The sequence below is a fragment of the Eublepharis macularius genome, chromosome 2, assembly GCF_028583425.1.
Source record: "Eublepharis macularius isolate TG4126 chromosome 2, MPM_Emac_v1.0, whole genome shotgun sequence".
NCBI lineage: Eukaryota > Metazoa > Chordata > Lepidosauria > Squamata > Eublepharidae > Eublepharis > Eublepharis macularius.
The window spans coordinates 65,434,390-65,450,034 of NC_072791.1; the positions used below are offsets into that span (position 1 = coordinate 65,434,390).

The 15,645-nt window shown below is 46.2% G+C and overlaps 1 protein-coding gene across 1 annotated transcript; it reads left to right on the forward strand.

Annotated features, from left to right (window-relative positions):
• Nucleotides 1-3,173: 3,173 nt before the first annotated feature.
• Nucleotides 3,174-4,763, forward strand: LOC129323390 (cytochrome P450 1B1-like). The gene has a single exon (XM_054969924.1). It carries the CDS (start codon nucleotides 3,174-3,176, stop codon nucleotides 4,761-4,763), a length of 1,590 nt encoding a protein of 529 aa, XP_054825899.1.
• Nucleotides 4,764-15,645: the final 10,882 nt, after the last annotated feature.

Genomic DNA, 15,645 nt, shown 5'->3' on the forward strand with positions numbered 1-15,645 from the left:
CTGTTAGGAGTAGTTGAGCTCTAATCAGTGTCGGATTCACTGTCAAAAGCACTACTAAAAAAAGGCAGGGGAGAACTAGGGTCACTTGGCTGGAGGAAAAACTGTTGAATCCTCTTTTAAAGATTTTTTAAAATGTATGGCATTTCTATCTCACCTTTCTCCCATACAGAGTCAACAGCACTTAATAATGAACCCAAAGCAAACCAATTAGAGATCATGCTTAAAAATACATTAAATTACATACAAACCCCCGCAAAACTACTTAACCCCAAACCCTTAAAAGCAGTCACGCTTCCTATAATTTCCTATAAACCAACAGAGTTGGCACCTTCCTGTCTGATACAGGAAAGCCCTTCCATAATGTTGTGCCACAAATGAAAAGGAATAAGAACAGTGACTGATTCCCTAACCTGAACAAGGGGATCCATCTAGTCCAGCATCCTGTCTCACACAGCGGTCAACCAGTTGCCCTGGAGGACCAATAAACAGGCCACAGAGGCCAAGACCTTCCCCTGATGCTGCCTCCTGGCACTGGGTTTTAGAGACTAGTATTAAGAAATGGGGGACAAAACCTATTTAATGTAACTGTAGATCACCTGATGAAGATTGGCACATTGAGAGCCAGTTTGGTGAAGTGGTTAAGAACGCAGGCCTCTAATCTGGAGAACCGGGTTTGATTCCTCACTCCTCCGCTTGAAGCCAGCTAGGTGACCTTGGGCTAGTCACAGTTCTCTGGAGCTCTCTCAGCCTCACCCATCTCACAGGGTGTTTTGTTGTGGGGATAATAGTAACATACTTTGTAAACTGCTCTGAGTGGGTGTTAAGTCATCCTGAAGGGCGGTATATAAATCAAATGTTGTTATTTTGAACTGCAGGAAAAAAGCACTCTCCTTGCCCCATGAGTTTATTGCCTCTGAATGTTTTGATTCCCTTTAGTAACATAACTCATATCCATTGATGGACCTCTCCTCCAGGAATCTGTCTAATCCCCTCTTAAAGCTATCTATGCTTGTGGCTCTTGCTACATCCCAGGCAAACATATAGGTCCTGGATAATGGTACATCTTAATGGTACATCTTTTTCCCTTTTACACTATGCACAAATGTATGCAATGGTACCCCAGAACTTATTCTTTTCAAAAAGGAAATTGCTTTGTGAAAAGGTAGAAGAGTTCTTCTACCTATCTTTTCTCCACTTTGCCTCAAAGTTTTTTCCCTCTGTAACTTTGAATTGGCAAGTGTGGGCCACACAGTAAATTTACTGTGGTCTTTGGAGCAGCAAAATAGAAATTCAATAATAAATAATAAAAAATAGAGGGGGATGAATTACCATCTTCTCATACTTCTTTTCTTCAAAGTGCCCCCCTTTTAAAAACAAATGGTGCTTGCGCTCTGTTACAATTACTTGCATGTCATGGGTAAGCTAGCCCTTAAAACTGTAACAACCGATAGTTAATCTAACATCTCTCTGATGTCAAATGGAATGTGCAAGTTGCTTAAAAGGCAGAGAGCAAAAGAAAAATGTAATAGTCCTTATAGTAACAATACTGGAGATTGTTTTCAAATGAACAGCTTCCAATTTTTTTGCTCCTTTCCCCCAGCATTCCAGGAGTGCAATCTAATTCTAGCAGTACCCTGTGCCCACTGAAATCAGCAAATCATTCTTCACAGGATGCTGACAAAAGCCTTATGATCATGTTGTGAGAGCGATCCTTTTTTCCTTCCCTCACCCCTTCAGCATCAAGGCAGACAAAGAGTTCTGCATTATTGTGGCACACTGTGTTGCATTATTTTGGTTGTTCTTATTAAAAGGTATTACATCAGGTTTTGGTTTGGGATTTTGCTATGAACTATCCTGACTACCCACGACATTTATTTACTTCATTTATACCCCACTTTCCTCCCCAATGGAGAGCCAGAGGGGCTTACAATATTTTGCCCTTCTCCGTTTTATCCTCACAACAACTCCGTGCATTAGGTTAGCCTGAGCGTGTGTAACTGGCAGATTGCATAGACTCCTGATAATCCTCCTGTGAGACCATCCAATTATGTGACATGTCTAGCTATGCCTGTGGTAGCAATCACACCCTCTCCATCTCATCTCTTTCCAAACCCACTTCTTTCACAAAGTCTTTCCGGCATCACCACCGACCCATTCTCACTCTACTTTCTGATTAGCCCTGACCCCCTTTACGTTATTTATCCAAGACTGTGATCTCTCTGGCTAAGGACTGTACCATTCCCAGGTATTAACTGCTCAACTCCTGGTGCTCAGCTGTGTGTGTAAAGCACCCTCAAAGAGTTTTCAAGGCAACAGAGGTGTTAAGAAGTGGTTTGCCACATTCCACCTCTGTGTAGGAACCCTGGACTACCTTGGTACTGTCTCATCCAGGAACTATCCAGGGATGATCCTGCTTAGCTCTTGAAATCTGACAACATTGGGCAAAAATACCTAACAGACTTTCCTATTTCACAAGCAAACAAGTCAGTCTGGGGGACAAGAAAGCATTGTTAAGTGCCAGCCACCGAGAATGTCTCAATGAAGACAAAGCAGAGGAGCTAAGAGAGGTTCAGAGCCCCACATCTGGGACTGAGCAGTAGTCCTGACCCCTTTAGCCTGGAGGTAACCAGCTTTAACTCCAGCTACCAGCCAATTCTGAAGCATTTTCTCTCTCCAGTCACGAAAGCAGCAGCTCTTCCAAGGCAGCCAAAGGTGCCTGGCAGCGTCCAGTGGCTCTCACACTTTCCCCCTCCTTCGGCTCCTGCTGTGGGGATCAGGCTGTCTTTGGCAGCAGGAAGCCTTTGGAAAGTTGCACACATTCCTAGCGAGAGGGATCAGTCTGCTGTTTCAATTCTCTCCCGGAGGAAAGCACGGAATGGCTGCGCAGGGGGGACTTGGGGACCACCAAAAGGGGAGGAGGGAGGTTCAGCCCCCTCTCCAGACGGCTATAAAGCCGGGACGGGCATTCTATTAGAGCAGAGACGGGAGACATCTCAGAGGGGTTAACACGGGCAAAAGACGGGAGAACAGCCTCTGGCTATCGTCTCCTCTCATTCACACACACGGCGACTTCAGGAGGCTCCCACTGAGTAAAGGTCGCCCAGCACCCGAAAACGACCGCATAGAGACGCGGGACTTTCCTCGGGGAAGCCCTGAGGGCGCCGCTGCCACCCATGGGGGACCCCCAGAGCCCGGAGAGGGAGTCCGTCATGCTCCTCAGGAGCGCCGTCCAGCCGGCACTGCTGCTTTCCTGCGCCCTGCTGCTGTGCCTGTGGGCACGGAGGCGGCCGAACCCCGCGGGCAAGAGCCCCCCTGGCCCCGTCGGTTGGCCGCTGCTGGGCAACGTGCTGCAGCTGGGCCGGCTGCCGCACCTCACCTTCTGCGAGCTGGCGCGGCGCTACGGGGACGTCTTCCAGCTGCGCCTGGGCCTGCGCGCCGTGGTGGTGCTGAACGGCGAGGCGGCCATCCAGCAGGCGCTGGTGCGGCGGGGTGGGCTGTTCGCCGGCAGACCCGACTTCCCCTCCTTCCGCCTGGTGTCAGGCGGCAAGAGCATGGCCTTCGGGCGCTACACCGAGCGGTGGCGGGCGCAGCGGCGGGTGGCGCACGCCACGCTGCGCGCCTTCTCGACGGCCAACACGCCCAGCAAGCGGCTCTTCGAGCAGCACGTGGCGGCCGAGGCGCAGGAGCTCATCGACGGGCTGGTGGCGCTGAGCGCAGGCGGCGCGTACGGCAACCCGGCGCCGCTGCTCACGGTGGCCAACGCCAACGTGATGTGCGCCCTCTGCTTCGGGCAGCGCTACAGCCACGCCGACGGCGAGTTCCGGGCGCTGCTGGGCAGAAACGACCGCTTCGGGCAGACAGTGGCGGCGGGCAGCCTGGTGGACGTGCTGCCCTGGCTGCAGGCCTTCCCCAACCCGGTGCGCAGCGTCTTCCATGACTTCCAGGCGCTCAACCGCGAGTTGCACGACTTCGTGCGCGCTAAAGTGGCGCGGCACCGGCGCACCTTCCGGCCGGGCGCCTCCCCGCGCCACATCAGCGACGCCATCCTGGAGCGCATGGAGCACGGCCCCGCGGCGCAGCAGGGCCTCGCCGGCGACTACGTGGAGGGCACCCTCACTGACCTTTTCGGCGCCGGCCAGGACACCACCTCCACCGCTCTGGCCTGGGTGCTGCTGCTGCTCCTCAAACACCCGGCGCTCCGGCGGCAGCTGCAGGATGACCTGGACCGCGTGGTGGGGCGCGACCGGCTGCCCACGGCGGAGGACCGCACCGCCTTGCCTCGCCTGGAGGCCTTCCTCTACGAGACTCTGCGCTACAGCAGCTTCGTGCCGCTCACCATCCCACACGCCACCACCGCCGACGTGCTCCTGGACGGCTTCCACATCCCCAAGGACACGGTGGTCTTCGTCAACCAGTGGTCGGTCAACCACGACCGGCTCCGCTGGAAGGACCCGCACATCTTTGACCCGGCGCGCTTTCTGGACGCCAGCCAGGAGACTCTCGACCGCGACCTCGCCTGCCGGGTGCTGATCTTCTCGGTGGGGAAGAGGCGCTGCATCGGGGACCAGCTCGCCAAGCTTCAGCTCTTCCTCTTCACCGCCATCCTCCTGCACCAGTGCGACGTGGAGGCCAACCCTGCCGAGGAGCTCTCCATGGACTGCGAGCACGGGCTGGCCCTCAAGCCTCTGCCCTACACTTTGGCCGTGAGGAGGCGAGGCGCGGGCCAGGAGAGGCTGGCGGGAATAGCCGCCGGTTCCTCCTAGGGAGGACCCCCTGCCTTCCCAGACATCCTGCTGCAGTGCCAGGTGAGCGTGGCATGAGAAAAGGAGCCGCTCTCCCTGGAAAGTGGCAGCAGCCTGGAGGCAGCATTTTTAAACCGGTTTCTGCTACTGTGGCTTTATCAGACGCTTGATTGGCAGGCTTTAGCAGATGATTATGCTTAAGCTCCCACCACCTCATGTTTCTGCATATTTCAAGCTACTGTTCTAGGCACAGAATCAGGCTAGGGTTTGTTTGGTTTTTTTAGTAGCCAGTTTGCGACCAAACACTTCCTTGGTTCCGGTCCTCCTGCACTTACCCAAATGTCTTACTCTCCCCTCTGCCTCATCTGGCATGATATCACTGTTCAATCAAACTTTCCTACAACAGAGGCAATGTAGAATGATTGTGATTGAAATAAGAGACTTCTGTTACTCTGTGGAGGTGTGGGGAAAGCAAGCCTTTTCCCTTCTGTGGGACTATGGCATTCTGAAATAGCATCCTTGCATCTCTGCTGCCCAAGAATTGACGTTCTCTCTGTGTGGAAGGGTTTATCTGGCCAAGTGGAATTTTGTAATCTGTATGGCACAGGTGGGACAAGGTTGAAAGCATCTCATTAATTCCAGAGGGCTAAGGCTTGATTTAAATGTGATGTTGGCAAGGCAAAAGCAATGTTTGTGCAAAGTAGGTACGCAGGCCAGTTTAAAGGAGGCGGCCACTGTGAAAGTGCAAACGTCCCAGGGGAAAATGGTTTTTCCTCAACCAGCAGCAATTTTCAACCAGAACTCCCTCTAGAGGAAAACGTCACCTTGATACCTGTGGGCCAATCTGCACTTGAAACACATAGGCAGCTGAAGGTGTGTGTGGGGGGGGTTCAACAGGGGGAAGTTTTAATAGCTTTGAGAGGAAGATGATGTGGAGTTCAGAAGCAGTAGGAGTGCTGAGACCCTTTTTCCTTTTATCCCACCCCCACTTTTCTCCTGGGATTTTCTGTCCCCCATATCAGACACATGTTTGCAAGCACCTTTTGCTTGCACAGCTGCAAGAGGGGAGGGAGTTCTGGTGGGAAAGTGGCAGGGAAGGAAACTGTCAAATCCCCTTTCTGCTGTACTGCTTCTCCATTCCAAATCACCCACTTCTGAAACAACTTTTCCTTAAAAAACAGGAGTCTTGTGACACCTTGAAGACAAATACCATTTTATGCCACCATAAGCATCTGTGGACTAGCGCCCACTTCTTCAGATAAGAGCAGGTCCTCATTGGGAAAACCTTTTATGGACGAAGTATAGAAAAATTGAGGTCAAAAGACCAGGACATCCAGAATGAAATACAATTATGTAAAATACAATTATGTAAAATACTTGTTATGCTAAGCTGGTGCTTGTTATGATTAAGGAAACCCGGGATTTGTTTAGAAAGTCACAATTATAGCGAGATAAAAATCCTAAGTCCTTGTTCAGCCTGGGGAGGGGGGCATTCTTCAAAGGATCCACTGCTGGAGTTTCACCCATTTGAGTGCCCTTTTCCTCCTGTTAGTCTTGGCACGGTTGCCTCATCATTATTACTCAAGTGACAGCAGAGTTCTGTAATCATCTTTGTTCAAGCCCAGAAGCCACTGGTGTTAGCAACTTTGTCAGTTCCAGTTAAAGCTGAAATAAAAATGCAATCCTGCTTGTAAAATGCACACACTTGGCAGCTCCTTGCAAGCTTACTGCTTCCAGCCAGGCAGTCAGGAAGTCAGTATTTTTTTTGGCATTGGTTTGCAGGGAACTGTCCTTATTTTTCTGTTATCAGGCAATAGTTCCTACCTTAACATTTAACAAAGTACTACTGGATGTCTAATACATTTAGCAGATGAGGGCTTACAAGTTGCGTCCGAAAGTTGATACTTTAACATAACTTGCCGGTTCTATTCCTCCTAATTCATTTCCCATCTCCAAAAGGCAGTTGTGTGCAGTTATGCTGGATAAAATTCAGCTTCAGGATCCAAAGCCAGTGAGTGCAGCACCACAGTATTTTGCATTAAGGAGTTGGAGGCTTGTCACCTAAGTTGATCAGAGCCTTCCCCTCACTACATATAGAGAATCTGCACATGGAAAAGAGGTGAGACAAGGAACACAGTGCGAGGTACACTTTGCATAGGGAATGCTTTGCATTGGAAAAAGCAGGGAAGAACAGAACAGTCCAGAGGGAAAAGGGGTGCTGCAGAGAGGATTGCCTGAGCACGTCAGATCTGCACGACTACTGTCTTTTATCCACGACTGCAACCTGAAGAAGCTAACTTGTATAGCAGTTTGTTCTCCCCACTAGTTGTTACATTTGTCACATAAGTCAGGATTTGGTGAATTTCAGGCTTAATAGTGAAGTACATATTCAAATCTGGCATTTTTGTTTTCTTGCTCTTAAGTGTGAATGACGGTATCTTTTCCATAGATTTTCTTTGTATTTTTAAATAATAAACTACGATGTTCTCTTGTCCTTAAACAACAGAAATGGCACCAGAGGCATTTTTTAAAATTCCAACAATAACTAACTAGTTTATTTACTTTAGAGAGGAAAGGCCAGGTGAAATCAGGAGTTGAAAATTTTCTATATCTCTCTCTCTCAGGTAAAATCAGAGCATGCACAAACTTCAGCTCTTATCCTCGTCACAGATACTTAAAAGGCTTATATTTTGAGGCTTTGGTTCCCTTGTTTTTCCCCAAGCACTCTAGTATACTTTCAGTATTCTCTTTCTCTTCTGGCATTAGGAATGCTGGTACCCACTTTCTAGTACCCCAAACCCCTTCTCTTCAAACACCAGTGCTTTTCTTCAGTTTTTAACTGAATCTTAAGGTCTGCAAAAGGCAGTTTCCAACCACACCCGACCAGGGACCTTTCTACTCTCCAGAGCTACCTCCCTGTTTGACTGGGTAGGGAAAATCTCCTCTCCTTAGAAGATCTATCCCCATCCCAAACTTCCTTGCCAACTTTTCCCCAGGTCTCCTTTCAGTGTTAAATTGCGTTCAGTTAGGACTCTCTCTTCCAATTGTTCATACTGGATTCCTCTCAGCAAGGCAGAAAACTGACCCTCCTTTTTCCAGCTCATGCTACCCAATCATATCCCTTGGAGTAGCCTGCCACTCAAAGCTCTCTGATTCTGTGAGGGATTAACCTTTAAAAGTATTGCAGCTGTGTGCACAGCACTTCCAGGCTTTTTCAAAACATGCAGTCTGTCACATAGACATTACTTGAATTTTACTTAATGTTTTTATAAATGTAACTGTGTCCTCTCTGAATAAAGATCTTGTCACAATTGTTTGTATTCTTGCGGGGAAAAGCCTATGGATGGCGCACACGCGCACACACACACACTGGGATTTTCAAATGAGTTCTAAAATGAGGTCAGAAACTGTTCTGAGTATTACACAGAACAACATATAAAGGGGACCAAAGAGGAAGGCATACTGGACGGGGGGGGGTCAGTAAAACGGGGGGGCACTAAAGTTCCAGTTCTAACAGAGTATCCCTGAACACAGCAGGGGTAGGGCTGCCACAATTTTCCTCAAGTAGTCCCAGCACAGAGACAGGGCGGGGAACAAGCCTCTGACCTTACTAGATATTACCTGAGAGTCAGCTGGGTTGCGCCTTCCACAACAAGTTACAAATATCTGGGCCAAACTGGGCTGGGCACTAGTTTAGTTAAGGTTGCCAGGTTCCTATACCCTCCAGTTGGGGAGGGGGGGATGACCTGGCACTTACCTCATGCTGGCAGTGCGGTCCTCTTCACGTGTGTGTACTCTGGTGCCTGTGCAATGACATCACCGCTAGAAGTGACCCCATTGCCCCTACACTCCATGTGGGGCCAATTCAGCCCCAAACGAAGTGCAGGAACACTCCTGCAGCCAACGTGACGATGTCACTTCTAGGAGTCATGTCACCGTGCTTGTTGGAAACGCACATGCGATGCGCATTCCTGAGATGCCTGCCAGTGGCAGGCAACTCCTGGGAGCTTGCTACCTCCTGTTGACCACTGGCAGGTTGCAGACAACATGGCAAACCCCCAGGAGTTTGCCCACCACCAGTGGGCACCTGGGAACCCTAGGTTTAGGTTGAAGCCAAGGGCCAAGGAATCATCACACAGTTAAGAATATTTTTGTTTATTAAAGTTGTGCATACGAAGTTATATTTTAGAAAGTGTGCAAAAGGATAGGTAAGTTAACTAAAACCGACACTACATACCAACAGAGTCTTTTGCCATTCTAAGCCATGATGGTAACTTTTAGGTATAGCACAGTATTCTTGGGATCCAGTTCCAGAATCTAAGGCATCAAATCAAGCTGTAATCCATAAAAGCCTCAAAAAGGACCCATAAAGGCTAAAGGAAAAGCCATGAGTAAAACCCATGACTAACTTCCATTTTAAACCCCTTTGTCTATCAACCACAGGCAATCTCATTAGCCAATTACAGCTTGGCAATCACACATGGGATTGCCAGTCCGGAGCTACATCAGCCACACTACACTGCTATGAGCATATACCACCTTCCCATGAGAACTGCAGCTGCATCATATACGCTTGATTAGCGGGTTGCTTTGGCCATCTCTTCCCCCTTACCTTGAAAGCTTCAGTAACAACACATGGGCTGCAAAACCATGGTGTCATTCTCACACTAACAATTCTTACGCCCATAATGTATCCAGACTCTTGCCAGCAGGTCTAACTCTTTTTAGGCCAAGCAGGTCAGTTTTTTTACACAACACCATCATGTGCAGTTGGATACTTGTCCAAATGTGATGCTCACTTTTGTAATTTTTTCATCTTTGTAAACTCTTAATCAGGGTTGTATGTATTGCCTTCCCAGTTCTGTAGTCAGAAGAACTCACCAAATTGCTGTACAATGGTATCTCCACACATTGCCTCATTTCTCCATCTGTGAGCTCTGGAAAGGTCACTTACCTAATAAGTATGTGCAGATAAATAAAATGGATGGTAAAACACTTTGCATACTTGAGGAATCAGGTAAATGCTGAATACATGCTAGACATTGACTTGAAATCTCTACCATGAATACATTGTAGGAATAGCCCTGTTGTTTCAAATTGAAGTTAGCCCTACAGAAGTGTTATAGTTTACCTGTACATATTTCACTTGACTCAAATCAAAATGGCTGTAGATTTTTATTAGAAACAGGATATTAGAAACAGTTCTATGTAGTTTGCTAGCAGAGTTACCTAGTCAGAAGCATTTTTCCAACATGCAGTAATTAATTCTTCAGGCAATTAATTAACTGTAAGACAGAACTTAAGTTTATTAAGGTAGATTCCATTCACATCATTTTTCTAGTAGAAGAAAGAATCCTAGTCTAAAGGTTTACTTTCCCTGTACCACAGTCCCATAGTGGCTGCTTGGGCATAAAAGGGAAATTCCCCATTGCAGGGGAGAGAGCTCTAGATGCAACCTCGCCCTTTGGAGAACACAAGGCATGAGAGAGAAACACACTCAATGGAGACAGGAAGAGAGGAATAATCAGGAGGTGTTCCCACCTTGGACAAAGAGAAGCAGCTTGCTAATCAGGAAAATAACACATGCACACAGAGAGAGGCATGCACTATCACCACCACCCTAGTGTCCAAAGTGTGCTGAGTCACTTATTCCAACAGGATTCTCCAGGGCAATCCTACCTATTGGATGGATGGACAAATAAAATTGCCATAATGTGGTCTATTGATAACTTCAGAAATAGACAGTTTTCTCCTGACTTACAAGACTGCATAGTTGGATGGGCTAGGTACAAGGTTGTGCTAGGCAAGAGAGATGATATTTGGGCCCTGAGCAGAGCAGAGCATAACAGCACCGCTGCATGCAAAGCAGAAGTCATCAGGGAAAATTTTATTTATGTATTTATTTATGTTCTTTATAGTCTGCCTTTCTCAATGAGACTCAAGGTGGATTACACAGTGTAAGTCGATACGATCATCAGCTGGTACATTCAATAAACAATGCAATTGGTTTTAGGTTGCAGAAATTTGAAAAGCAGAAATCTGATACATAGCTGAAACAAAGCATAAGCAATTAACCATATGTTAAATGATGCAGAAAGTACCTAGGAGGACCATACTCACAGCAACAGACAGTACACAGATTCTTAGCTGCTTTTCAGATTCCTTTTAATCAGTGCTTTTTTTTTTGTAATGGTACTCACCAGTATTGAATACTGACACCTTTCGGGGTGGGGGGGGGGGGTGACGCTCCCAAGTCCTGATCACCATGTGCCAGCTTGCCCTACTTGGCCAGAGAAAGAGGCTGGAACCTCAAAAACAGCCTAGTGGGGCTCTGCAGAAATTGCTGGAAATCAACACAAACTTTTTTTAACAAAAAGAACTTATTTTAACAGTGCTTCATTGTTGTTAACAGACATGAATCTTGGGAAAAGTTTTGTCCTGTTGAAAAGGATCATTCAGAATGTTATTCTCTTTGGACTTAATCCATAAACTGCCCAGATCAGCCAGTCTTGTTGGTGTAACTCAAATATTGATCAACCCAAGTGTTTGTCATTTTAATGATTACATAACATGAGGGCTTACATGAGGGAGGGGGGAGCAGTGAGTGCACCATCCCAATTTGGGCCTCGTTTTAACCCACTGAAGAGTTTTTCCAAAAAATAAATGTTTTAATTTGTAACATGAGGGCTTCCATTTGAGGAATGGTGGTTTGTTTTCATGTACCGGTTTTTACAAAGTCTCCTGAAACTGCATCACCACTCACGCCTCATCAGCAAGGCAGAGTGACAGGACCTGTAGCAGACATTCAGTACACATAGAGCCCCACAGCAGGGCACACAGGGCCGCCCTATGACCAATGCAGTTTGGCAAAACAGCATGGGAGGGAAGACTGACACCCATCCTCCCACCGTGCCATGCTCATGAGCAAAATCAGGCCCTGCAGCACTTGGGAATGAGAGTTCCCAGATGTTACATGTACTGTGAGTCAGATCAGGGGACCCAGCTCCAGCCATGTATATTGTCTAGCGTAGCCATTACAGTGTCACAGGTTGTTGCCTGGCTCTTACCAGTTGAACCGTCCACCCTCCCTGCAGCACTAGCCTGTTAATCTTCTGGAATGTTTATCTACTTCCCATAGACGAGCTTGCTTTTATCACCGAGTCAGACCATTTGTCCATCTTGCTCTGGATTGTCTGCTTCGATTGGTAGCAGCTCTCCTGCAGAGAAAGGCCTTTCCTGATTTTGGGAGATTGAACTTTGAGCCCTTCTGTACCCAAAAGCCTGTGCTCTACCACAAGCCACATTCCCACCCAGAGGTGAGGAGAGACATGCAAAGAATCTGAAGCAATCACTGGGGAAACAATCAGTTCTCAAGAGGCGCTGATGCAAGAGCTTGGATGAACTGCTTGACTTAAGTGGCACTTCTTAATGTACAGCTCAGCCTTTGTTTGTTTCCTCGTGCTGCTGAATTGACGCTTTCATATCCATCCAGTATCCCAAGGCTGCTATCAGATTGCTTTGTTTAAAGACTGATCTGTGCAAATTAGTTAACCAGGGTTCAGACATAGTCCAGTCAACAGAGAAGCAAGTTAACAACGCTTCTGCTTCTGCTGCTTCTTCTTTTTTGACAGTAGCAGCCTTGTTTGCTAACTGGCATCCTTAAATCCCACTGGCTTCTCTTTTGGAGGCATCGTCGAGAAAGTGGTTTGGGCAAAAGCCCTTTCCCTTGAATGTTGTGAAATATGGTGCAAAAAAAGCCAGGCTTTTATACTGCAATCCTATGTGGAGTCTAAGCGTTTTGAAGTCAATGGGTTTAGACTAGAGTAACTCCACATAGATCTTACTGTTGTTTTATTTTTAAAAAATGAACTTGATTTAAGCCTGCTACCTGAAATACAGGTCATGCCCTTTCTTAATTATTGTTTTAAATAGATATTAGGATATGTCAAATTAAGAAACGTTTCATATCTCTAATGCAAACCTATCCCAGTGCCTGGAAATCAGACATTGTCATACTTCTGTCAGGGCTGAGTTTATCTGCTTGAAACTGTTTCCCCACTCCTCAAACATTTTGCTATGGGGCTGCCCTTCAACACAATGACAGCCAAGCATTTGGAAGGACTCTTTGAGATGGGGGCAAGTGACTTAATGAGACCTAAGTCCAAATCTCCACTCAGCCGTGAAACTTGCTGGTTGCCCTTGAGCCAGTCACCATCTTTCATTAATTTTACTATAGAATGTTCCTGGTATTTATGGTGTTATTAAAATAATATAATGAAGTTAATAATAACCAGGAAGTGTGAGTGTGAAGTTTTAGACCAGTGTGCACAAACAAGTTATTTAAACATTTGGTTTCCTTTTGAGCTGCCTCTTTAAATTCTCTTCCCCCTTTGTGGTATGCCAACAAACTTTTAAGAAAAAGAGCAGGTGATTCTGCAAGGTCAAGAGCTTTTCCCCATGGGCCTGGCCATCCACCTGTGCTGCTCCTACATGTTTAGGGAAGGGAGACTGGGGGTGTCCCTAAAGCAGGATCCAAAGGCCGGTTGCAGGCCTCTCAGAGGTGGGCTGCAAGGCCAGGAGGTGGAGGAAGAGGAGGCACAAAAGCAGCTGTGAGAGGCTTAATGGCAAATTTGGATTTGCCTCTGCAGAATGTGCAAAATGGTCATGAAATACAGCCTGTTCCTCAGAAATACTATATAACTATTGCACATGAAAAATAAGAAGCTTGTTCATTTTTTAAATAACTCTTTAAGTTTATACTGTATCAGCAGTAGAAGAAAGAAAAAATACAACAGTAATAGGTTAAACATACTAATATGATCAAGAGAGGTCCCAGGAGTAGGACTAGTACACATTGATACTTGTTCCAGACATCATACCACATATCATATTCATTTAGATACACTTAAATGCATATCATATGATAGTTTTATGAGCATGGTCTGCTTCATGGTGCACCTCTCTTCACATATTTATAAGACAGCCATCTATTTAGAAAATTAGTAGAGTAAGATAAGCTATTTACCACTTAAAGTTGCAAAAATATCTAAGATTAAGAGGTTCCACATCTTCTCAATACTGCTGCTCAACAGGAGGCATATTAGGTTTTTTCCAGTATGAGGCAATTGAAATTTTGCTGCCAATATCAATATGGGAATCAGTTCCCTTTTTAGGATAGGTTTTGTGTATCAAAGTTTTGTAGTAAGACAATTAAGACTTCATAGGAGACTTTGTATTGTGTCATTAATTCTACATCTTGTCCCAAAATAAGCTACTTTTCTGATATATCCGCCAGCAGTGCAAAAAATTAGCTGTGGTACCACAGCTTTTCCAGCATAGACCTGAATGCTGAATGTTCAGTTAAATGATGTGCGGTTCCTTTGTTTTATGTTGGGGAGGGGAGGAAGTCATATGAGAGTTTGAGAACCACTGCCCTTGTTCAGGCTTGGGGGGAGTCTTAATACCTTGCTCAAAATAAACTTGTTTGTAAAAGAATCCTATTGCACCCTTCTAGGCCTTCCTCTTGTCCTGGAAACCCAAAATCTATTTAATTGACATGGTGGTAACAATGACTTGGATTTACCCTGTGACTGGGCTGTATGCAGCCCAATAGCAGGGGCAACTCATAGAGTTGCCAGCTTCGGGTTTGGAATTTCCTGGAAATTTGGGGGGTGGAGCCTGGGGAGGGTGGAGTTTGGGGAGGTGAGGGAGGGAATAATGCCATAGAGTCTGCCCTCCAAAGCAGCCATTTCCTCCAGGGGAACTAATCTCACTTATCAGTAGATAAGTTGTAATTCCAGGAGATATCCGGCCACCACCTGGAGGCTGACAACACTAACAGTGCAATCCTAAGGAGAGTTACTCCCGTCTAAGCCCATTGACTTCAATGAGCTTAGACTGGAGTAACTCTCCTTAGGATTGCACTGTAAGAGTGGGGTAGGGCCTGTGGCCAGAGGGACTTGGAAGGAGATAGCATAGCAAATATTTCCACAGAACCAGGGAAATAAGTGAGAGACAACCAGGCCATATGATGAAATGTATCCAGAGAAGACAGCGTTTCACCTAGGTAAATAAAAAAATACTCTTTTGTCTCAGCTTGTTCTTATCAGTTCTGCCTACGGAGCTTTACCTGGGTCTGACTGGATGAGGTCTAGGTCTCGTTTCCATCTGATGGGAAGGATGAGCAGCCATCCTGTTTCCTGAATGTGTTTCTGTACCTGCTAATGGAGAGCAATTTCTAGTTGTAATTGTATATTCTTTTGTGCTTTTATAACTAATAACATTGCTTCTTTTGGTTCAAATACCTGTCCCACTTTAATAAGTAGAATACTTATTTGCTTGTTTATTAAAGATGTTTCTGCAGCTCATGTCATGTTGGGCTAGGAACTAGGAGACCCAGGTTGAAAGCCTCCTGTGCCATGGAAGCTCCCTGGGTGACCCTGGACCAGTTACTGGCCTACCTCACAGGGTAGTTGTAGTAAAGACAAAATGGAGGTGAGGAGAATGGTGCTGTAAGCAGCTTTGGGTCACATTGGGGAGAAAAGCAGGATATAGATATCTGAATAAACATAAATAGATTTCTCTTCCTAGAAGCTGTAAGTGGTTTACAAATAAGATTAACAGTACCATACTAAATAGTCAAAAATCATAGATTTGAGGGCCTCATGCAAACCCATATAATGAAAGTCCGTCCTAAATAACTCAGCTTTGTAATTTTCCCCTGAATTGCAACAGAAATGATACAGTCTTCACTTCACTGGACAGCCCGTTTCACAATGATAGAATTGCTATAGAAAAAGCCCTTCAGTGTTAGAACCAAACCCCGTTAGACAAGGGATGCACAGTGAATCTTAGATAGGAAGCAAAATGGAGTGGACAATTATTGCTAGTTCTTACAAACCCT

Coding starts and splice junctions, on each gene's coding strand:
- LOC129323390 (XM_054969924.1), top strand. CDS start 3,174: ATGGGGGACCCCCAGAGCCCGGAGAGGGAGTCCGTCATGCTCCTCAGG.